At 44.7% G+C, this 25,124-nt stretch overlaps 2 protein-coding genes across 3 annotated transcripts in view; one reads left to right on the top strand and one right to left on the bottom strand.

The window, feature by feature from the left end:
* Nucleotides 1–14,608, bottom strand: part of LOC120450419 (protein sax-3) — a 39,335-nt gene extending 24,727 nt beyond the window's left edge. For both annotated transcript variants that reach the window (XM_039633437.2, XM_039633429.2), the window contains exon 1: nucleotides 14,033–14,608. In XM_039633437.2, coding sequence (XP_039489371.1) covers nucleotides 14,033–14,327 — 295 coding nt within the window. In that variant the 5' untranslated portion in view covers nucleotides 14,328–14,608. The remainder of the gene's footprint in view (nucleotides 1–14,032) is intronic.
* LOC120443944 overlaps nucleotides 1–24,323 on the top strand; it is a 60,954-nt gene extending 36,631 nt beyond the window's left edge. Inside the window, exon 2 of the mRNA XM_039623392.1 lies at nucleotides 24,068–24,323. Coding sequence (XP_039479326.1) covers nucleotides 24,144–24,323 — 180 coding nt within the window. The 5' untranslated portion in view covers nucleotides 24,068–24,143. The remainder of the gene's footprint in view (nucleotides 1–24,067) is intronic.
* The last annotated feature ends 801 nt before the right edge of the window (nucleotides 24,324–25,124 follow it).

Genomic DNA, 25,124 nt, shown 5'->3' on the forward strand with positions numbered 1-25,124 from the left:
GATTTCATGCCAAAGTTGATTTCAATCAGCAATGTTTATGCAGTTTTTGCCCCTCTTCGCTTTTTCTGTCGTCGTCTGCGGACTTCAGTCGCTTGGGGGTTGGCTTTTGACAAGAATTATGACACTAGCCATATTTGGAGCCAGTCATTCCGAAGGAGTCTTGTGGCAAGGGGCGGTGGGCAGTGGGCGGGGCGAATGTCGTTTAATTGCCAAAAGCGCATAATTATAAGGCGAACCGAGCGGAGCGACAAGAGCGTTCACTGAACCTCCTCCTCCGAATCTTAGGCCCATGACCCCGAGAAGAGGAGAAAAGAGGGAAATCGAAAAGCTAATAGGCTTTTTGGCACTGGTCCATTGTCCGAGAACTGAAGTACCAGCAGCTTAAGCGACACAGCGTTAATCAAGAGCCATGAAATCGCACCGAAAGAGAAAACAACTGGGGATCCAAAGTGGAAGAAAATCAACAGATTCTAAGCGTTATTATTGGAGTCGAGAAAACAGACTTGATGACGATACAAATTGCTGTTATTAAAGCGCGAGCGGAAGAGATACAAATTGGTTCGGCGGAGGGGGAAGCTGCGAAGATACTTTTTAAATGAAATGAGATACGTTGCGGGGTATTCGTGGCTAAAGAGGAATTAAGCGCTGCTTCCATTCCCAGAAGACATTTTCCTAATTTAAGCAGTACATTTTTAAAACACATCAACTAAGCCCCAGAAAGTGGCAACTAAAACGGGGCACTCGAATGCCCCGCAACCCTTGAGCTAATTTTGGGGCGCAAAAAGCCATTAAAGCGAACCCCTATTATCCTCATCTAATGTCCAACGTCCAGTCGAGACTCTTTTCCAGGGACAAACTGATTTAAGCTTCTTTGGCACACACAACATTTAATAAGCGTTAAAAGTAAATGTCATTAGAGAGCGTCCTTTGGCGCTGGCAGCATTCTGCGCTGACACTTGATGAGCTGTCATAACATTAGATCATGAAGGTCTACCGCCCCCATTTTAGCTACTCATTAGTCTTGGGAGCAACTGTTTGCTCAGCTTATTATGATAAACATTAAGAGTCTGCCGCTGGACGGCCGAAGACTTTAACGCACTTTAACGTGGGCTTTTCTTGGAGAAAAGCGCTCTAATTGATTGATTGATGGGCGCATTGGGTGATGGACTGGCCATATGCCGAACAAAAGGTGTCAGAGAAAGTTTTCTTTCTAAATAAACAGATGAAATATTTATTTGACTTGCTGAAATATTTCCAGCGTTTTTCTGTATATTTTTGTTTAATATTCGGAGCAGCTGTCATCGCGCTGGAAATTCGATGCGCTCAATGAAAAGCGACACTTAAGATTGGCTGGGAAATGCAGATGCGGGGAAAACTCTGTGCTTCTGTTCTGGCCTGACTAATCATGAAATTATGAGCCGATTTGTTACAGAAAACTATTCAGTCTAATGAGTGAGATTGTGGTGGGCTGGGAAAATCTTCCCAGAATGGAAACTTGATTAAGATGTGGGCTCTCTGGAGGCCTAAGAAGCGCGGATGATTTGGGAATGGAATAAGCAGTATATATCCCCATATCTAAACGGCTTGGCACTGCAGCCTAGGTCTCTGATTGCCTGTTTGTGTTGCAGTTTTTTCCGCCTCACAAATGACTTCCGCCACAGACACAAATTATAATGTAAATCGATGCAACATGAACATGAAATATAATTGAATTGAAAATGTTGCCACACACGGGAGCAGCAGCGGCAACTGACAGGCGACAGCAACTGCAAAGGGCAAAATGCTAATAAATGCAAACAAAAACTCTGCGACTTGCAGCAGCGGCAGCAGCAGCAACTCTAAGCAGCAACACAAAGCAGCAACATCAGCGGAGACAACGGCAACATGAGGCACGGAGACAACGACAACGTCATGTAACTTGTAACTTGTAGCCGGGCATCAAATATGGCCAATCGAAGGGGAAAGAATGTTACTTGGGCGGCAATATATCATCAAAGTGGGCTCTGGATACTGGATACTGGATGCTGGATGGCCTACGGATCATCGGCGATGGGAGGCAGGAATGGATGGAGGGAGATACAACCCGCAGCAGCAACATCAAATCAATGCAATTTCCATTTGTAAATGACCAAAATGAGCAGCACACAGGCGAATGTTTGGGCTTGTTGGCGGGTTACCGAGTTCCTTGCAGCATGTTTGCGAGATGGACCACCTGGAGGAGCCTCCACTGATAGAGTTCTTAGAGCACGCCCCTCTCCTCCCCTCCACTACCCGCAGCAAGAACTGACATTCCATTTTCGCTATAATTAATAAACACATGGCAAAACAATTTATCAGTTGCTGCTGGCGCCCGAGTCATGGCAAATCGATTAAGCAATCTCCGGCTAAGCAAAGCAAAAAACAGAAAGGAAAATGAATTAAAAATTGCAAACAAAAAAAGAGCAGCAAACTGGCGACTCATGTGAGTGCAGAAATATGAAAAACGACGCCGACTTCGGTGATGCATGTTGCCAAAGGGCAGCAGTAACTCCAAGACTTGCCCCCACCGCGCAACTGGGGGGCAGGATGAAAACCGCCAAGAAACCGAGAAAACTTGTCTGCTCTTTCGGGCAGATTTGTTTGCTTTTGCTTTTCTTTTGCTTTACTTTGGCGGCAGCAGGAGGAAAGGCAAAAAATTCAATTTAAAATTATTGCTGCACTTTGCTTGTTGCTTGTTGCACGGCAGCAACATGTGCCTCCCCTTCTGCCGCTGCTGCTGTTGCAACTGCGGCCCCAAAAACATGTTGATTATTTTAAAAGGCAGCAGGAAAAATGGCCCTGCGAGAAGCAGCATAATTTGTTGCCAGCAACATGTCCGAAATTCTTGTACTCCCCTCGCGAGTGGCAGCCTAAAAGTTTAATTTCCCATTTCGCATTTTGTATTTCGCGTTTCGCGTTTGACATTTGGCTCATTTGCATTTTACTGTCAAATTAATCCAATTTAACACAAGAAGAACCGCGACTCCACTCCACCGGGGAATTTGAATCCATTTCAGAGGGCTACGCAAAATGCAGCCTGCCAAAACGAACAACATAATTACCGTTAAGAATTGCGAGTTGCAACATCAGCAGCAGCAGCGGCAGTGGCAGCAGCAACAATAAGAGACATGCCTCGGACAGGCAGCAGAACACAGAACGTTTTGGGCTCCTTAATTGCCACTGGGAGACTCCATTTGGCATGGCCGAGCAGTCCACGGAGTCCACGGAGTCCATGGAGTCCAGCTGCCCAAGTGGCCAAGTGGCCAAGAGCACGACTTTGCGGACCGAGCTGCGCGCATTAGCAATATGGGAAACGAATCGGGCTGAGTTGCTCTTGACCACCACAGGTAAAGAAGGCAGCAACATTGCGGCATGTGCAACATGTTGCTGCCTGCTCCCTGTTGCACGTATCGATCGCATTCCGCGTTCCTAATTCGCTAGCATTTTACCAAAGCTTCTTTACCATATCCAGCCGCACAGAGGCGGGGCCAAAGGGGGTCCAAAGGCAGCAGATAGCGCAACTCGACTTGACTTGACTGTCGCAAATCAGATACAAGAAAAGTGCTCGCGATGGGCGAGGAGTCGCGCCGAGGAGCCGAGAGCAGAAACAATGCTGGACCCTGTGTTTAGCATATGCAGATGGGTACGGGTCTGGCTCTGGATCTCCATCTGCGCACTGAGGAAAAAGTCTGGAGAAGATCTAGACCTAGATTGAATAGAGACTAGACAGGATGGGATGCACTCATGATTAAAGGATTGAATACCAGTTGGATTAAACACTCTGCTCATCTAAAGACAATCTTAACTATATTCATTTTATACTAGAAGTTGGTAAGTTTTTAAGTTTTAAGATTTTTCATTGGCTAAATTTGTGTGCAGTGTATGATTTCGTTGTCTCTTCCCAGTTACGCACGCTGGATTTGTGGCTTGAAATATTTGCATACATTGACCCCCCGAACATGCCCCTCCCGAACATACTCTCCTTTTCCGCAGGTACGAAATATATTAAATTTAAAACGGACCTCGAAACGAAACGAAACGAAACGAAAATATGTTAATCGCGTGACTAATGTGAGAACGTTCCACGAGATACATTTGGTTCGTTAGCAGGGAACTTGGCACTCCGACGACGCTGATCAATGATCAAAGACCGACTTCAGCAACGGCAACTGCGGAGCCAAAGTTGGCTAATTAGCTATGCAAACTATGAGATACACAACACAAGATACCATGTATCTCAAAATGCCTCGGGCCTCATGCGTGCAATTCGCGGCGTTTTTCGATATTCGTTTTTCGGCTTAGCGAAAGAAAGTTTAACTCGATTTACTTCCAATTAGCTGCCATTTTCGGCTATTTGCGTCTGTATCTGTGTGGGCGCCAAATTTGTAGCTCAAAATTGCACAGATACGGATACGAGACCCCAGGAACGACCGCCAAAGAGTCTGTAATTTGACTAAAGACTGAAATTTGAATGATCGCTTTGTCTAAGTGGAGTCTGCGGTCTGGAGTTTGGAGTTTGGAGCTCAGCGATCCCTGCTCGGAATCTCGAAGAGGAAGTATCTCTTAGTGAGCATGCGAATAATGCGATTTGGGGCTGGTCGAATGCGTTCGTTTAGCGATCACTTAAGTGCCTGCATGCAGAGTTTACGTATGAACTGCACATTTTCATGAAAACTCAGAGAGTGCAAGTATGTGTTGATCAGTAAGGCTGACTGTTGGCTAAGATGGGAGCTCTTATAATACGGCTGCCATGGCTAGTTTTTATCAAGACAGGTTTCTCAGTTGCCTGCACACAGAATAGTTTTCCGTTTTCCATCTGCACAAAAGATCTGAGGACGCTGTCAGCAGGAGTTCCTCAAATATCTTATCCTAATACAGTTTCCTTTCCAATTTCCCGCGGCATATGGTTTTCCCCTCGCTTTTCCAGCCAATCTTCGAGTGAACACTGTGCCCTGGGCCAAATGACACCTGCATCCATGGCTCTACTACCTAAGGCGAAACCTACTTAAGATACTTTAGATACTTGGCCAGCCCACGAGTGCAGTTATCTATCCATCGAATGGAAGATGGAAATGGATGGGTCGCCTACCTACCTACCTACTCTGCGGATTGGGATTGGGATTCAGGTTCGGAGTCGGAGTCGGAGTCGGATTCTGTCGCCGTGGAGAACCTTTTCAGCCTCTTTTCTTGGACTATTTGCTTTTCAATGCTGCTTCGATTCGTGTTCTCCTTTTGTTGGTTTCTTGGGTTCGTTTTTATTGTTTTCCTCTATTTTTTCGGGGAAAATTTATGACTTGCTCATGCGGGGAATGCGTTCCTTGTTTTTCCACCATTGTTTGACTTGCCTCGGCTTGATTTTCTTTTCTTCGAGCTGCGATGCCGCTGCACCATCGGAATTCTCTACCTACGCAGCAGAGTCCACAGATTTTCCACTCCTTGAGCGGCTCGAATTGCCTTTGACCTTGCTTTGCGGCCATTTTCCGGGCGAGCGGACAGTGGAATAGATTTTCCCGCCACAATTAGGCAACTTCTTGGTCTCGCATTAAACGAAATTGTAGATGGAAATTGCTGGCACAGCGCACTCCAAAAGCAGCGAAGATAATCGTAAAAATTGTAGACGGGGAATTGTTAAATTTTATTGCCAAAACTTTTGGCCAACAAAATTTAATTTGCTCCAAACAAAAAAAAACAACATCAAAAGCAGCTGGTTTTGGCCAAGACGAAGGAGCAGCCAGCAGCCAGAAATATATATAATCATAAATACTTTTCGGGGGACTTAGGTGTGCGTTTTGTGTGTGGGCTTCTCTACCTGGTGGGATTAGACCTGCCAATGCGAAATTATACAACTTTTATGTCTGGTCTTTGTGTTCTCCCTTACTTATTGCTTTTCCAAGTCGTTGTTTTCGTGGGTGCGTGCATGTGTGGGAGAGCGTGAAAATTCGCTAAGCCAGGTTAAGGAAACTTCTGTTATTGCTTCCCCTACGCATTCCACTCCTTGGCTCTTGACCCAACCGCCTTGTAGCTGCATCTGTATCTGTATCCGAATCGGAGCTGTATCTGCGCGGCTAATAGAGATATGTTCGGCCTTGCGAGTGCGAAAATTAAATTTATACATTAACCCTTTGGGGCATCGTGTCACACGATTTGCATTGCATGTTGTCACGTCATGCTGTCAACAGTCAGCCAACAGCAACAACAGCAACAACTGCTGCAACTGCAACAACTGCAGCATCGACAGCAGCAACACAGAATGTCGCGCGCAAGTTTGCACCTTGAATGAGATACTCCCGACTGCAATTCCTTTGCAGTGACGCAAAAAAAAGGGGGAAAAAAGAAAAGATATTTTCCTGCCTTCTGGCCACTGCGAGTAATTAAGCCGCATGCCTTTTTCCAGCCGATGTCCCTTTGGGGCAGCTTCAAAAAGGGCCAGCCGCCGAGGTCCTCGCCCAATTAAAGCCCTATAAAAATCACTTAAGGGCCGCATTTGACAATCAACTTTAATAATAACACGAAAAGCCATGCTCCTCCCATTCCCCCCTTTACTCGCTCAACCTTGACCCCAACCGACGGTGGATATTTTCACAAAACATGACCAAAGTCAGTGGCGTGGAGTGGCGAGGGGTCAGCGGGGCTGGCGAACAAGTTGCGATAACAACAACAGCAGAAAAGGGCGCAAAAAAATTATGAAAAATTAATTTCTGCCCGACGGCAGATTTTCGCTTTTTTCGTGTTTTCCCCTTCTTTTTTTTCACTGTGTGTGTGTGGGGCAGACAGACAGAAAATTGATGGGCGTTCGAGGGGATCAGGGCGAAGATATTGCAATGGGGTTTATGCGTTATGCGTTAAGCGTTGGCTGACAAAGAATTCGCTAATAAAAACGAATGGCATGGAGATAAAGTAGCAGATGAGTAGGATTTGCTGGCGATAAGCCAGAATATCGGATGGCATATTTTAGAAGGGTAGCCGTTTATGAATCATTTATGGAGCCAACTGAATATAATTTACTGAGTAAGCTCGAACCTAGCATGCAGGTGCTTTGTGGCAAGTTCTCGATTTACCGCCACGCATAAACATGATTGTCACACATTCCGCAAACGCAAATTCTCCCAGCATTGAAACATGCATCGTTTTTTTGCCCCCACTAAGTTGCAAGTGCGGCTGTTCATGGACCTAAGCCCTTTTGTGCGGATGTTTTACAATGTGCTCCACTGTGTTGTGTTGTGTTGTGTTGTGTTGTGGTAACGATGACGATTGCCGTCGATTGTGAAACCGACAAGGAGCGGCAGCAACATCACAACCACCAGCAACATACATACAACAGTGGCAACTTTGGCCTGCAGCCTGCGAAACCTTCGATTTGTTGGTCTGTCATCATGCCTCATCATTGTCAGCCGACTCATCCCAGCAGCCCGGCATGTGCAACGTTTTCATCATCATTATTTTATGTTGCAGAGTCCCGAAGGCAGCCCAAAGGCTCCTTCGTTCCCATGTACTCCAATCCTTGCTCCTTTTTTGTTATGCATTATTGAATTTTTGTTTATAAGACAACGACGTGTTTGGATGTCTGCTGTCGGGCAATTATTATTACGACTTTTAGCCCCGACCCTGAGAATGTTTACAAATCGCTGCCATGATGTTTATGAATCGAGCGGGGCTCCCGCAACGCAACGATTTCCGTTGAGATCGATCAAATGAAGTTATCACCCGGCCAGCAGGCAATTGGCAATTGTCACAGGAACCGAATCGCAGCCAATCCGAGTGCCAAACACTGTCAGTCAGGCTGATCCTCGCGTTGATTTCAGCCCGCTTTCAGCTTTCCCCCCAATCCCCCAGAGATCCCAGCTCCCAAATTCCAGATTGCAGATCGCAGATCGCGGATCGCAGATCGCTGGACGTTGATGCCTATTGACAGCTCACAGCGGTTTATTAATGATCATGCTGCGGCTGCCCAGAGATCGAGATATAGTCTCCGTGGATCTGCTGGATGCCTGGATGGTGGATGTCTGTATGGTTGGATGTCTGGATGGTTGGCCCTGCACGCGATGCGCATCAATCTCAGATAAAGAAAGATCACTCAGCTGTCGAACGATCACTTTAAGATCGCCGATCGCCGATCTGTGCTATGCAAATTCCCTGATCCCTTGGCCTTCACTTCCCTCGCTTGATTAATTGCCGCCGCTGCACTTTTAATTATTTTTTAAAGCCGGATTCCTGGTCTCCCTTCGGCGGTTAATAATCGTACGCAGAAGTGCACCAAGGCTGATTTCCCAGAAATTCAAAACCCATTTCCCACAAGGTGCGTCAGCTAGCCAAATATTTGCTCCCCCGGAGACGAACACACCCGCCGTCTAACCCAGTTTCAAATTCTGATTGCAATGTTTACCAGGCTCTCTGGCATTTACCAAACCGTAAACAATTCCACCAACAACGAATGTCGGAGTGTTCTGTAACTCGAAACGATCCCAGAACACCAGAACACCAAAACCCCGGAGACAGACGTCTTTCGAGAGTCTTCAAATGTAAATACTGCTAAAATAAAAAACAAAGACGAATACGAATACGAATACAAATACCGAGAGGCGACAAGTGAGGCCTTATCTTAAATGCATGCCCCTCAGAGAAAGAGGAGTTGCGAGTTGGGAAAGTGTCGCCGCACCGGGGAGTGATTGGCATATCGCATTTCCCCATTTGCCGTCGTCGCAAAAGTGCAATAAATTAACTCGGTGAAAAAGCACAAAATAAACGAAAACCCAAGCCGACTGAGGAGGGAAACCAGTCAAATCTTGCACCGCAGAGCAGGTTGACTGCCCAGTGGACGATGGACGGTGGACCGTCCTCATCATCAAGTAACCAACTAAAAAGCAAATTAATTTTATGACAAACTCGTTGAATGGCCAAAGCTACCAAATCTCCAGACTGACGTGGGCAGGTTGCTCAGCCCACTCTGGGCTTATTTCTCAGTTGGCTGCGGAGAACAAAAAAAGGAATTATAAAACACAATCCGATGCGGCGATACCTGCACTAAAAGTGGCTAACTCCAGTGACCAGGCTCTGGTTACCCGGGGAAATTCATGGGAAATTTATGCGTGATTTGTTTGAGAGGTTTACGGGTAGTGAGTGAGTGAGTGGAGAGGAATGAAGTCGTTGAATATTTTATACATAGTAATCTAATTTAGGGGCCAGCTTTAATTTAAATAATTTAAAAGAGGAAAGAAATAAGATCACTTCGTTATCTAACCAAAGCAATTAGAGCTTATATATAGTTACAATAAATTGTAAAAGTAATGTCCTAGCTCTCTGGACATTTAGCTGCCCATTTTAATTAGATTGCACAATATGGTGTCCACCAAAGACATCTTTTGCTTTAGCATTCCCAGGCAGTTAGAGTGCATTCCTTCTACATGGGACATGAGCCCTAACTAAATGCTTTCTGCTTTATGGCACTGGCAATGCCACCGCAATATCAATATCAAGTTTATTTTAGCTTTTTAGCATATTTCAGTGTCTTATCAGCGGCCGCCAATGGCAGCAAATGAGCGTGAGCAGGGGGATGAGTAAGTGGTATGGTGGGGGGATTGAGGCAGCAACATGTTGCTGCTGCAAGAACAAGGCTCCATTGTAGGTTTCGCCTGGGTTGACAGTCATTTAGATTTATGGCTGATTGTCTGCAACGGCAGCGCCTTTTTATAGCCAACTTGCTTTGGCTTTAACTTCACCTTGTTGTTGCCTTATTTGCACGCAGAGTCAGCAATCCAATTTTTGCATGTTTGTTGTCGTTGCTGCCGCTGTTGTTGTTGCTGTTGCTGTTGCTGTAGCTGTTGTCGTCGTACGCAGGTGAGTACAAGCCGCAAATGCAACAACCGCGAAACTTGTTTAGCAACATTGGCCAATTTGCATGTGTCGCACTCGCTGGCAAGACTTTAGACACGGCTCTTGGACTTGGACTTCCCATTGGAGTCGCAGTCGTTGTTCTCCTCCAGATATTAGATAGCCGCAATGCGATAAACGTCCAGCGATGGACAATCGAGTAGATTCAATTCGAGTCGAATCAAATCGAATAGAGGATAGAGTCCCAGGCTCATTGATTTAAATGCCGCGCATCCTCGGAGATTCGAGGATCGCACAGCAAGTCGCCGATTGAGATTAAGCCGTTTGTCAACTTGTCATAATTGCCGGCATTGCGGACTCCACGGCGCCGATCTCCTTGGGCTTGTTAACAAATTATAAAAACTTTTCAGACCCACTCCGAATGAGGCAAAAATAGAGAGAGAAAAATCCAAACGCCAACGTTGTGGCAACTGACTGCGAACGATGACTCAAGGCGATTCTTTGAAAATTTTTCATAATTTCCTCGCCGCGCGTAGGCAGCTGAAACTTAAGCCCCAGCCCCGAACTCAAACCGAGCCCCAAATGCTGGCGATTGCTGGCGGCCATGTCTGCCACAGCAGCGACTTGCAACTAGCAACTTGCAACTTGCAACTTGCGGCAGCAGCATCATCAAGTGCAAATATGCAAATCTCTGGCGACGACGACTTGCTTAAGGATAAATGACAAAGACAAAGACAAACCTCTTTTCGGGGCAGCAGGAAATTTCAGATTTGTGTAATTAAATACGTATTAGCCGAGCGAAACTTGTTGATCCACCCAGTTAACTCATTTTGCCTAACTGTAAACTGTTTTCCCAGCGGCCAAAGGATAATAATGGCTGGCTTATGGCGTTAGTATCTCGTCTCTCTATTGAATTCGATGTTGAACTAAGAAACTAAGATTTCAATGAATCTCACAAAGATAAGCCTTTCTCCCGTCGATTTTCCGCACTGCTTTTCCCATAACTTGTGAATCAAATTTCCATGTTGATTGACCCCACCAGAATTGCATATCCTCCTCCAGTTGCAGCCCTCCCCAAAACTCTTTTCCCCCTCGAAAAACTCCTTGGCACATAGCATTTCCAATGCAATTTGCGAACCTTTTTCTCACCAAGCTCGGCTCAGATTTGCTCCGAGCTAAGCACCACGAACGAATATAAACGGGCCGAAAAAACTTTTCCGAAAATCCAGCAGTAACGCCTTCTCGAAAAACGAATAACCATTTTCCAGGCACTGCATTGCATTGCATTGCATGCAAAAATGTGGCCAACAGCAACAGCAACGGCTTTAAACGCCAACTGGCATAACTGCAACATTTCGGATGCAAGTTTGCATTTTACGCGGCTGCCAGGCTTAATTTTCCTTTATTTTTAATATCACAGCCACAGCGCCGAGCAACGGCAACAAAATGTACATAAAACCCACGGCTATATCAAGTACGGCCAGCACCCAGCACCCAGCACCCAGATATACCCACATATATACACTGTTCACTGTTCGCTGGACTGGCTGTCAGGCGGGGTCTCCAGATCTCCAGGAAGCAAGAAATAACAAAAATCTTTGCGTAGGCAAAACTTGGCTCCGACTACCCAGCTGACCATGTCCAAGTCACCTTTCAGACTCTTTCAGACTTCCAGACTTTCAGGCCGATGTCTCTGGGCTCTGGAGTCTGCGTTCTGGGTTCTTGATTCTGTCCTGTTGTTTTAAATAATTAATTATTGTTTGGCCGGCAAATAGCCGACTCGAGATCGAGTGCTCTTAGGTGTACTGAGGCCACGGGTAGTTGCAATTAGTGGTAAACGCTTTTCCTCAAGGAGTGGCGATATGTTTTCCAAGGAATTCGAACCAAATTGGTTTTATTATTAGAAGTGAAACTACATAAGATTAGAAACATTTCACTCATGTGCCAGTCGTTATTTTCAAATATCCCTAGAAGTACATCGCTATCCGCAATACCTTTCGCCAGCCAACTTGCAACACCTCCACCCACATGGGCCCGACTTTCAATCACATTCGTGCCCCAAACTGTGTGCCAACGTATCGGTGCAAGCTATAGCTATGGATACTAGCCCAGGAGACCCCTCATTATCCAGCCTGCAGCTGGGAGCAAATGGGAGATCTCGTTGAGTGCCGGGCGATTGGTGGTAGGGCAATCATGTGATTGAACAAATAACATGCTACGGAGCTGCCACAGCACTTGACTCCATTTCTTTCGCCCGGGAAAGTAGGAGAACTAAGCCAGAGACCGCTACTTAGCCCAATTTTCGCATAATGCACATGAGAAAATTGCACAAGAGCCGAAAGGCTTTTACCAAAAAAAAACACAAAAAATGCCAACATAAACGGCCAAGACAAAGGAAAGGATAGACTTAGACTGCCACCCCCGGAGTCAAAAGCAAAAAAAAAAAAGAAAAAACAAAAAGAGAAGTGCAGTCAGTCCAGTTAGCTGGAAAAACGCTCCCCAGAGTGGCATTAGAAGGTTGCCAGGGCTGTCAACCCTGCAACTTTGTGTCGAGGGCGATAATTTTTATGACCCCGACAGATTCTCAAGCCGACTGCGATTGACCCACCACCCAAAAGCTGGATGGCTAACTGGATTTCGCTGGTCACACACCACCAGTTAAGTTCCAGTGAGGAACTGAACAAAATCCTGTCGTGTGCCGGTGCAGATAATTTTATACAATTTATTATATCAAACGGGCGACGGGCGACGTCGCGTGCAACACTTGCCACGTCACATCGGGGTTTTCGGTGTTTGGTGTTCGGGATGGGGACACTGAGATACAGATACTCGGTGCTGCAACACACAGCCTCAGGTTGCGTGTTCGAGTGTTTACTGAAATCCGAATTCAAAAATCCCAATCCCAATCCGAATCCGAATTGCGTGTGTCCATGGACGATATCGGCGGACTGGGCGTCGTTGGTTTGGCATTAAAAAGCGTTTAATAAGCATTAGATTACAACATTCTCAGCGTTCTCAGCGTTGCAAGGGGTGTGACGACTTAAGCTCATTTAGATATATGTTTTTATCGGCGAAGCTATAGAGCCATGAAATTGCCAAAGGGTCTACAATCAAAAGCGTTGCTTAACTGCCATTCCTTAACCCGCCAACCTCAAACCATTTCGCCTTAGTTTTCTTTTTGATCTTGCCATCTCGACCACAAAAGCCACAAACTCGACTCTTTGTTTGATTTTCCTGTAATCAGTTGCGAGATTGGTGCGGGGTAACTACACTCGCTTGATTAGTCTTTCGAACTCATTACTCATTTATCTAAAGTTCGGTTTTGGTTTCGGGCCTGGGTTTGGGTTTGGGATGGTGAGTGATCTTTCCCGAGATCTTCCCTTAGGGGTTTACGTTTTCTGTGTTTCGATTTACCCTCATCCAACTCATTTTCCACATATGCATTTGGTTTTTGGGTTCGATGTGTAATACGATCTCTGCATTCTTTGTAAGTTGTATTTAGTTTTCCCAAATGTGATCCCTAGGTGGGTTCAGTGGGTTAGCATTAGTTTTTTGTTGCTCGCAATGTGGTGATAAGAGAGTTCAAATAAGCAGCATTGTTCTTAAATCCATACTAATAGATACTTCTTAACCTTCCCCAACCTACACAGAACATCTGAGAGATCTCGGGAATTACGATACCGATTGCGATGCCCTGCCAAAGCCCAAACATCCAGCTACGCGTATCCGAAAACGAAAAGTCGTTTTAGCCCCAGTATGTGCATCTCTAATGAGAATCGGGAGAGAGAGGCATGAATAATGGGTCTATGGGCAGAGTCGATGTCGCGTTGTCTATAAAGCGGCCTTAAAATCCATTAGCGAACGTTGCAGGCATAAATAAACCGCAGTGCCTTAATTTCACTTTGTTGTTGCGGCCCGACCGCGTGTGTTGCAACCAAAAATAGCCAAAAGACGGAGTCGACCAACAAAAAAACGTAAATGGAAACAAATGACGCTAATAAATAAATGGGGAGTGCAGCGGCATGGGGCGGCAACTCATATGCGATCGCCAAGGATTTTCCCTCGTTCCGCAAATGAAAATAGTATGTCATATTGCCCTTCAAATGCAAACGGTGCAACGCAGTGCTCCCACATTGCAACCATGGGCTGCAAATGCAACTCTGGAGCTGCATCTGTTGACACTTACCCTTGAGCGCTCCGACTTGAGTTAATCCGTTTAATCCCGCGAGGAGCAGCAGCAGTGGGAATACCGCTCGTCGACTCCGAGAGTCGCGATCGACTGGCATTATTTTTAGCCGCTCCCCATGAAAGTCTCGATTGTTTCTGTGTCGGCGTTTGATCTCGCTGGCAGTTTTATTTTTGATTTTAATTTTCATTTTACTTTTCATTTTGATTTTCATTTGAATTTGAATTTCGCTTTCGTTGGTTAAACACTGAGGTTGCAACCGCTGCGGCATGCCACGCATCTCGCACAAATGCATTTTGTCAAGTATTCTCGTTTCGCCTCCTTAATTGCACACCATTTAAAATAGATTTGCACTCATTTCCCGATACGCGCAATCTTTCGGATCTTCTTCTCCTTCTTCGTTTTGGCACACACAGTATTTATTCTATCCCACCGAGTTTGTTATTCGCTGCAATCTGAATCTGAATCCATGGCGGCGCCACTAAGTCCGTTTCCCGGAACGACGACGCGCGGAACCCGACGGATTGAACGGATGTATCTGTATCCGCGGCACATGCGAACCGGCTGACAATCGAAATGCGACTGAGGAACGAATTCTCGTTTCGCCTCGGCTCCGTCGCTTCGTGCGCCGTTCCGAATCGCCCAGTCGTCCCGAATCGTTCGCTTGTTGCATGCTGTGGAACGCGTTGGCGCTTTGTTTACTGCCGTTGCGGATTGTTTTGTTCCGTGCCCACTCGTTCCGATCCACGTGCGTATGGTCGGCAACATTTCGGGCGGAACGTTCGGAATATTGTATCATCATGTTGCTATGACTGTGTGGAGTGGGTGTGAATTGTTGCTATAAGTATGTGTGTGCTTCAAAGGACTTTCAGGACTCCTCATACATGGAATACTGAGTATTTCAGTTGGGAATATCAAACAAAATGAATATTTGTATATTTTTGAGCACAACACACAGACCATTTGATTGTGTATAAACGTTGACATTAATAATCTGCTTTAGTAGATTTAGTAAATACATTCAGACGGACTTTAACAGCGTGCCACATCCATTTCCAAGTTCAACTTGTTTATCTTCACTCTTTTCCATGTTTATGCGATCATTCAACTCTTTTTCACGTTGTCAAGCCAACAAATTGCCAGCCTTTGTGCCGCTCAGCCTCGCTCATTTCCATCCGAAAAACCAAAAATCCGAATCCGTAAACATTTCGAGCTCGGATAATCCCTACTTGTTGCGCTTTATTGCCCCTGGCTCCACTGCGTCCCCTTAACACTCTGTCGGCACAGAGAGAGAGAGTCGAAAGAATGACTCCAAAGGGGCGACCATTTGCTATCTAATCTGCTCGAGTGCCCCACTCACTCTCCAGCTGTTAGCTCATCTATTTCCAAACTGCAATAAAGCCAGGCCAGACACAGAGTTCTAGACGATCCGTTTCACAATGCGATGAATAGAAATCAAAATCAAAGTGGAGACCCGTTCTTGGACACTGTCCCAATATCTGTAGTGCGAGTAGACGCCTCTGCGCGCTAATGAATTTCGAAATCAATTGAATGGCCAGCTAGACGATATTGTATTAATTTATCAAAGTGCATATCCGAAAGGGCTTTCCTCTATAAATCGCTGCCTAATTTCCCAGCGTTGGTTAAATAATCAATAACTTCTCCACCAGGTAGAGTTGCAGAGTCTTTCGGCCGAGTGTGAAGTCAGTTCATTAATGCCGGTGCTCAGAAAAGATACAGATACATTCGATGGGCAGAAGAAGAGAAGTGTAAAATAAAGGTGTGTACCTTTCCTATAAAGGAACTGTGCGTGCATTTAGGAGCGGGCAGGTGTGGGTTCCCCTGCCCCTTCCCTTTCTCATTCCCATTCCCCGTCTGAGAATGCATCACAATGTGCATTGTCTCAGCTAGAAAGAAAGGTCAAAGTGCGTACGGCGTATGTGAGTTTGTTGCCTTCTCAAGTCCCTGTCCCTCCAATTCTCCGATCCCGACTCTCGAATCCCGATTCTCGATTCCCATTGCCGCTCACCTTTTATAGAGGCGAAGAATCCAGGTAGAGGCAAGAGAGAATTTGTGGCAGGTAAACCATATTTCAAATGCTGATAATTGGCCAATTTACAGCCAGGGCGAGTTGCTCTGCTTGAAAGGCGAGATATCTGAGCCCGGTTGCCACGCTTCATTAGCACTCCAGTGAAGTTGGGCAACGCTGCAGCGATTGTATATCCCATATAGTACTATATTATATATAACCTTAGCTCTCTTACCCAACTGAAGTAAAAGGATTGCCATTTGCTAACTATCTGAAGGATACATGCTTGGAATTCTGATCTGCACCCATAATATTTACATCTTAAGCTGGCCCGATTAAGCCTGCCTACACATGACCTTACCAAAACAGAGCGGCCAAGAAGTTTGGCAACACGGCACTGCATTCTGAATTATCTAGGCTGAAATGTTGACACTGCCTTTGTCATGTTTGGCCCTATCGCCCTCTCTGTTCCCTGCCCCTTGCCACCAGCTCGTCCCCTCTCTGTCACACAGCCAACTGACTGACTGTTTGTCTGTCATGTCGGCTGCTTTAAGCCTTGGTAATGACATGTAAGTTGCGTCTCAATTGCGGATTTGCGAGCTTCCAAACGAAATGAAATGACATTTTGATTGTCAAGCCAAAGCCGAAAAAGATGAGCGGCAAGGAGAGGAAGGGAAAGGGTAAGGCGAAGCTCACGAAACTTATAAATGCACTTTAATGTACGTGTTTAAGTTTATTGGAAGGATGCGCTGCCTTCTTTTCATTTCTCGGGCCATTTGTGCGCTCAAAAGTAAACAAATTACGTATACGTGCACACTCAAGATAATTGAAATTAGCGACTGTGACAGCATGATTACCTTCCCCAACATCTCCAGGGATCCGCCCATCCACAAATCCCGTGGACAAACAGCACACGAGTGAGGATGCGGATGCGGATGCGGATGGGGGGACTCAGATACGAAATACGTCCGAAAGATACAGATACAGCTACAGCTACAGCTACACACGCACGCACCACGTATCCGAGGACGCCGAACGCCCACTCGAGTGCCAAACCCCTATTGAGTGGGTTTTTTGGACAGGCCGCGAGTGTGGCTGCTTCTGCCTTCCCATTTCCCATGCTGTGCACTGGGAGAAATTACTCAAATTACTCAATAAGAATTACAGAAATCTAGAACTATCTAAACAAGCGAGGGTCTTCCATTCCCAAATGGTTATCAGCTCTATCAGCAATTGGAGCGGCTGTAAAAGTAAAGGTAGCTTTTTTTCGCTGAGTGTACCAATACGATTGAGCCTCCCCGAAGACTGAAAACTGAAAGCCCAACCCAGAACGCATTGAGATTGCGTCTGAGGTTTGTACAATTGCTGGATATATGATAATGAGCAGGAAATGAGTTGAGTGTGAAATTTATGGGCAGGAGTGCTGTTCTATGATTTCCACAATGACTTATGATTGTAATTAAAAAGTTTCCCGAGAGTGTCAATAAAATATTACGCCTTTTAAAGGTGGCTTGCTGGCAGTGTATCGCAAGTCCATGCCGTTCACACATCATCTATCACAAAAACACACTCTCTAATCCCGTTGCCCCCAAAAAATATGCGTAAAATGCCGCAGCTTCCCCATAAAATGCTAATCCCATTGGCATAAACTGAGTGCAACAAATGAAATTAAAAGTCAATAAAAGTTTAACTAGCTCGAACAATAGAAATCAGCGACTGCATTCTGATGGCCGGAAAATAAACGAAGTAAATACTAGCAAAATAACAAAGTTTGGGTGAATTATGGGGATATAGCCAGCATAATGCAAGCAAATAATGATTGTTTTCATGTTTAATTACAAAACTAAACTGGCAAAATCGGTGTATTGTATTAAGGAATAAATCCGAGCTGAGGGATTTCTAGTTTGCTATTGGTAGTTACTGAAAATGAAATGATAGAGTGATAGTTTAGCCCCATCAAGACGTGCTTTAAACTATTCAATACTTTAGGAATATCTCATTTGTAAGTCTTTAAACCAACTTTAATCCAACTTCCAACTAAACGATCCAAACTACCCCATTCCATCCGTAATTAGAGCACATTTATTTGCAAATGGTTGTAGAATTAGCATGCGCCTTAATTTTCGTTTGAAATGAGTTTGGATTTCGATGTGCAGGCGATGATAACTGCTTATTAACATTTGTTGCCTTTATGGCTTTTAATTAATATTTTCAGTAGTTCGCCGCCGAAAAGACCACCAGGCGAGACGGCAATAGCGGAGAAAGAGACGGCGATGGCGATAACTCTTCATGCATTCAGTCGTGCATGCAGCTTTTTCAGCTTTTTGTTTGAGTGGGCGGGAGTATTTCATTTGAATGGTTTGTTTGTGTGGCGCTTTTTTCGGCTTGGGGAACAGTGTTTCGTAATCAGATAATCATAGAGTGGATTCATTAAAATCGAAATATGAGCAGCAACAAAAACAAAAAGCCAGCGACGCTTTTGAAGCTGCTGGCGGTCCCTCCGAAAACCCAACCATACAGCAATCCAACAATCCAGCAATCTAACAATCCAATAGTCCCAAACCCCCGACGTTTTCCAATGTGTGGCAAATAGTTTTGTAGATTTCTATCGAAAAAATTGTTTGTTGTTTTTCGGTTTCCATTTTAGTTGTTTTCTGGTAGCAGAAAATAAACAGCAGGCGACCACCGCCTATGGGCATAATTAATTACATATTTCAATTGTGCGACACTGGGGGATTACGAAATGTTCAAATTGTCATTTGTTTGTTTAATGCTTGCCCTTTTCATATGAGCATTTCATTTCCATTTTTTCGAGTACCATTGAACTGCGATGGCGATGGCGATTGAAAGTTCATCGGGCTTTAGCCGTAGCTAATCCATAGCTAATCCCCGCTCCCCTTCGCCTAATCACTTAATACCGCCAATAAGCCATTGTTAGGCATCCAGACAGGCAGTCAATTTAAGAACCATCTATCATTAAATAATTTGTTAAATTTCTGCCAAACTAACAGCGCCACGAAGACCCTCGGGAACCGCAGTTTGGCCTCTTCGACGTTCTTTTTCACTTTTAATTAGCTGTGCAGCCGATAAAAATGCGCTGAAAATGAAGCGGATCGGCTGCGCCAGCCCCAATAACAAAGGCATCCGCTCGGCGAAGGCGAGTTGGGGTTCAGATATAGATATGGGGAGCGGGATCCCGGTCCCATCAGCCAGTCGGCGGAAGATTCGCACGGCGGCTTCTGGGAGAAAGGGATTCGCGGTTCGCGGGGGCTTCGAAAGGAGCGAAAATAGAATGACAGTGATCACCCAAACTGAAAGAGCCATTCAATTTGAAACAAATATGCCTTGGTTACATAGCTTCCTTGGTTAATACTTGCCAGTTTGGCTTATGTGTTGCTTCAAGAAAATCCACGAGAGCAAGGTTCGTCTTAGCGATGAGCCACCGTACCCAACTGGGAAAGAGGGACAGATTTGAGCAGTGCCGTTGGCAATGGCAAAGGCGCTGGCGAAATGATCGCGTCTGAATGGTTAGTACGTGATCGGTTCATAAAACTAAAAGCAGCCATAAACTGATAATTTGAGAATTTATAAAAAAGCGAAGATGCAGACATCGGGTTCTTATGGGTCTCGGGCGATTGATCGACTTGAGTAGCCCAAACACAGACAGGAAGCACCGACCATCATTGATTTTGACGATATTGCTGATAACGATGATGGTGATGATGATAATGATGGTGATCCCAATGTTTTCTTGGAACCTCTGATCTATCATCCAAGACACCCACTATGAAGGGAAATGGGAGAATTAAGAAGGCAAATAATTATTAATTAACCCCTAGAAAACGTCTGACTTTTATGCGACTTCCTCTGGACGAATAATAATCCTCGTGAGGCGAAAATACCTAGCAGAAAGCTGTAAACTGCCAAAGTTTGTTGACTAATCCCCTTGTGGCCCGAAAGAATGTGCCTCGAATTTCATTGCCAGGCTCGATCCGTGATCCGTGATCCCTGTTTATGTTCCAGTTAGCCGACTGGGTTTCATGATTAAGTTTTAGTGCGTTTGCGTTTTCGTTTCGGGGCGATCCTATTGTGCAAACTCGTTCGACACAAGAACACAGCTCACTGCGGAGTCGCTGTGGCGAGCTGTTGCTTCTGGCAGATCGTAAAACGCTCCGTTTTCCCCGCCCAAGTTTAATGATCGTCGGAGCTAATTAAAATATTTAGTGGAGGGACGGGGACGGTGCGGCGGAACTGGGAGGAAGTGGGGAACTGAACGGCACACACAAATGAAATTCGTGTTAATTTTTTTACGGCCTCTATTTGCAATTTGCAATTTGCCATAATTAAGCATTAGCTTTTGTGCTGTGTCATGAATCGGGATGAGAAGTAAAGTGAGGCGTGGCTGGAAACAATCTTTATCTGCAGGTCAAGAGTGTCGGCGACCCAAGATGCCTATAAAAATTGAAAATTACCAACGCAACGAGATAGAGTAGCAGCTACAGATACAGATACAGCTACAGCTACAGCTACAGATGCAGATGCATATACAGATACAGATACAGATACATATATTGTTACAGGGTTGAGGGCATCCCGAATCGCAGCCATGAATGAAGTGCGTACTGAATGAAATGGGTCTGGTCTGGGAAACAGAATTCCCATCCCAAATCCAGAACTCGAAGTCGAACTCGACTCATCGCCATGGCAAATTCGAGCTAAAAGACACAAAAAACAATGTTCCCCTTCCCCCATTATGATTATTACAGTTTTTGTTTGTTGGCTGTGTGACAATGTCGGATTCGATTCCCGTGTCTTTCGCTCGCATTTCAATCGTCGGATGAACACAGCACCGATCCGAATCCGAATCCGAATCCGGAATACAGAATCCAGAATCAGGGTTCTGCTGTCGCAGAGGCGTCGATAAAACCGCAGGGGGTCATAAATTTTTCGAGCTTCTTGCGTTTTGTTTGCCTGGAAATATCAATTGAAGTAGCCGCCGGCTAAAGTTATCGCCAAAAAATAAGGAATGTTCCTCAGGGAGATGCAAGTTCTGTTCTTTCCTGCATATAACTTTTATTTTTGTCTTTAGCCACTGCAACTCTTTTTTTCGATCTCTCACTGTTCTTTTTTTTTATACGGGAATGTGTCATGTAAGATTGAAATTATCGTCGATAGGTATTTTCGAAGGGGTAATGACATGACAACCACAGCCGAAGAACGACATTAAATAAGTGAGGGGCCCTGGGTTCTCAAGGGTTATATACCATTATAATAAATTGTTTTTATGTATTATTTATATAACTGGTAGTTTTCAAAACTTGATTCATATAAAATTTATAAAAAATACTTAGTATTTGTATTTATTTACAGGGAATGTCTGTGTCTACCCCTTCTTGGTCTACGCATCTTTCGCGCTGCTATCGCACACGATTTAGTGTCGTCTTTGTCGCTTATCTGCGGCTGCTTTCTTCCAGCAGAAGACGCGTCTTCGGTTGGATCCACCTCTGCGGTATCCCCGTCTCGTTCTCCGATCAGTCGCCTCTGTCGCACTTGCAAGATGTCTGGGGAGCGTGTGTCATCGCAGTTAAGTGGCGCGGCAAAGAGTTAATCTCGTCGATAATTATAATTTATGGCTCGCTGTGGGTTCACCTTCCTCAAAAATACTGCAACTTGGCGTGGATGAAGTTCATTATACCCGTTACTCGTAGAGTAAAAGGGTATACTAGATTCGTTGAAAAGTATGTAACAGGCAGAAGGAAGGGTTTCCGACCATATAAAGTATATATATTCTTGATCAGGACCAATAGCCGAGTCGATATGACCATGTCCGTCTGTCCGTCTGTCCGTCTGTCCGTCTGTCCGTCTGTCCGTCTGTCCGTCTGTCCGTCTGTCTGTCCGTCCGTATGAACGCTGTGATCTCAGGAACTACAAAAGCTAGAAAGTTAGGATTAAGCATACAGACTCCAGAGACATAGACGCAGCGCAAGTTTGTCGATTCATGTTGCCACGCCCACTCTAACGCCCACAAACCGCCCAAAACTGCCACGCCCACACTTTTGAAAAATGTTTTGATATCTTTTCATTTTTGAATTGGTCTTGTAAATTTCTATCGATTTGCCAAAAAACTTTTTGCCACGCCCACTCTAACGCCCACAAACCGCCAAAAGCTGCTACGCCCACACTTTTGAAAAATGTTTTGATATCTTTTCATTTTTGTATTGGTCTTGTAAATTTCTATCGATTTGCCAAAACACTTTTTGCCACGCCCCTTCTAACGCCCACAAACCGCCCAAAACTGTCACGCCCACACTTTTGAAAAATGTTTTGATATTTTTTCATTTTTGTATTGGTCTTGTAAATTTCTATCGATTTGCCAAAAAACTTTTTGCCACGCCCCCTCTAACGCCCACAAACCGCCCAAAACTGCCACGCCCACACTTTTGAAAAATGTTTTGATATTTTTTCATTTTTGTATTGGTCTTGTAAATTTCTATCGATTTGCCAAAAAACTTTTTGCCACGCCCACTCTAACGCCCACAAATCGCCAAAAGCTGCTACGCCCACACTTTTGAAAAATGTTTTGATATTTTTTCATTTTTGTATTGGTCTTGTAAATTTCTGTCGATTTGCCAAAAAACTTTTTAAATTTAAATGCTGAGTAACGGGTATCTAATAGTCGGGAAACTCGACTATAGCGTTCTTTCTTGTTTTTTTCTTAAGTTTTTTAAAATTTTTTCTCTTATTTATTTGAGTTTGTTTTGTTGCTTCTCTTTTAAGCAACAGTGCTCCATCATAATCTCAATTTTAATTGGAGTTTCGGCATAAAGGAAAATCAACGCATCGAGTTGCTTTTCCTTATTTTTACTTTTCGCTGCCGTCAAACTGACAATATTTATGATTCAGATTGCTCATTGTAATTGATCATTGTCTGTGGTGGCGATCATAAACCATGGGCTCCACTGTACTGCTGCGTTTATGGTGCGCCCAATTATGTCAATCACAGTTAGGGGCTACTACACTTTTCCGTTGACCACATTTCACTTGTGGCCCGGACACCCCACACTCACCTACTTAGATACCGAAGCTCCATTGTGCGAGTATCTATATCGTAATTTATCAAATTGATAAGGCCGGCAGGCGATGTCTGGAGGTGGGATGATCAATGGGGCCCTGTGATCGCAGCTAGTCCTTAATCTCGGCCACATTAACTCAATTTGCGTGATAAATAATAAGCGCGGCTCAGCATTCGAGCAAATCGTCTGCTCAATCTGCTCACTCTGCTCAGCCACAATCATAATTTATCAGTGGCCCATCGCACAGTGGGGCGAAATAAGCCAACAAGAGCTGGGTACTATATTGAATTGTATTTCTCCCAATATGACATATATGTTAAGATGACTGACTTTACTTAGATGATGCACCTAAAATCTTTATCAAGACAAATTCCCATTGGGATTTTAGTGGCATTAGAGGACATACCACAGTGAACTAGAAGCCTGGTCAGAACGAATCTATTTAAAGACCCACTCTCGGCGGCAACCACCTCCGTTTAACTCGCCCACCTCCATTCCGATTCGGAATTCACATCCACATCCACTTCCACCTCGACCTCAGCCCCATCCCCAAGAGAAGTCTCCACCTCCTCCCGAGTGCGAACAGGCCCAGAGCACTTAATCATGCGAGTCTTGTTGCAGATTAACTCATTACTTAACACTTTTCCACCGCCGAAGAAACTGACGGATGTTGATGAGCATAATTGTGTGGCCACACTGTAAGTCGGAGAGGCCAGCTAAACTGGCGAGATGAAGACGACAACACCTACAAATCAGCAAGGCCTCAGATACGGAATGGTACACTATGAAAAATTGATTTGACATTCTGACATATATTAACCAATGGGTCTTGACCGTTTATGAAAGAAACAGTTGACTTTTTATCAAATAAAACTGGAAACAATTGGTTTCACAAGTTGATATCCTTAATATAGTATTTTAATATTTTTCCAGTGTTATACCCTGCGGGGCGTGCCCATCGACATCGATTTGGACTGTTTCGAGAGCTGGGGAAAATGTTTCAAAATTGATGTTCACCTTCTGCCATGTTTGCCAACCCTCCGTGGAAGTCGGGGGACTCCTCCTAATGACTCGGAATATGTTTTGCTGTATTTGTAGCATTAACATTCCTTCGCAGCCGAAAATGTCTTCAGAACACATAGTGGATGTTGCGCAAACAGGCTTAAGTAGAACTCATCCGAGTACGTAGCTCATGGATGTCACTGCAAACAGTTGCTGCTGATGGCTTTTTGGGATTGGCTTGGCTTCGGCTGCATTGGCGGTTAATTATACTTACAAAGATTTTGTGTAGCATTCTCGGAATTAAAATTAATGATCTCCGATGAAAATCAACCACAAGCTTCATTTGCATAAGGAAGTGCAGGGCCGTCAATGGGGGGAAATTGACAAGAAGGAAGTTGATGATCAAGGAGATGGGACAAAGTTCAATGAAATGTATTGATAATTCAGAAAATTTCTATGTAAATAAACATCCAAATACTGGCGGATGATTTCTCAATCAGTAAACTTTTTAGTACAGGGGCCATAAAGAAATTATTATTCAGCACCATAGGTTGCACCATTGTGAGGCACTCACAAGTAAACTATTCAAAGCCCAAAAATTTGTTATAATTATTTATTGCACCTTATTTGAAACAAATTTATTCTGGGTAAACGAGGCTCACTGGAATATTTTCATTTATTATTTATTGAATTCATAACTCAGGCGAGTTTCCATTTCACCAGCAGGATTTATGTGATTTCTAGGCAAATTTACAAGCATTAATTGAACAAAACTCTCACGCACACGCATCGGGCCATATAAAATGCGGCTGACAGACGTCAGAATGGAGAAATGCGTAGATAACTACTGAGGAATCGAGGTATCGAGGTATCAAAGCGAACCACTCCCGAATATCCCCCTCCACCTATGGAGTATTTCGTTTCATTTGTTTTCCGATTTTTCCAGCATGGCCTGCATATTGTCTGGCGTTCGGATGGCCATAACCAA

Source organism: Drosophila santomea, chromosome 2L (assembly GCF_016746245.2).
Source record: "Drosophila santomea strain STO CAGO 1482 chromosome 2L, Prin_Dsan_1.1, whole genome shotgun sequence".
Classification (NCBI taxonomy): Eukaryota; Metazoa; Arthropoda; class Insecta; order Diptera; family Drosophilidae; genus Drosophila; species Drosophila santomea.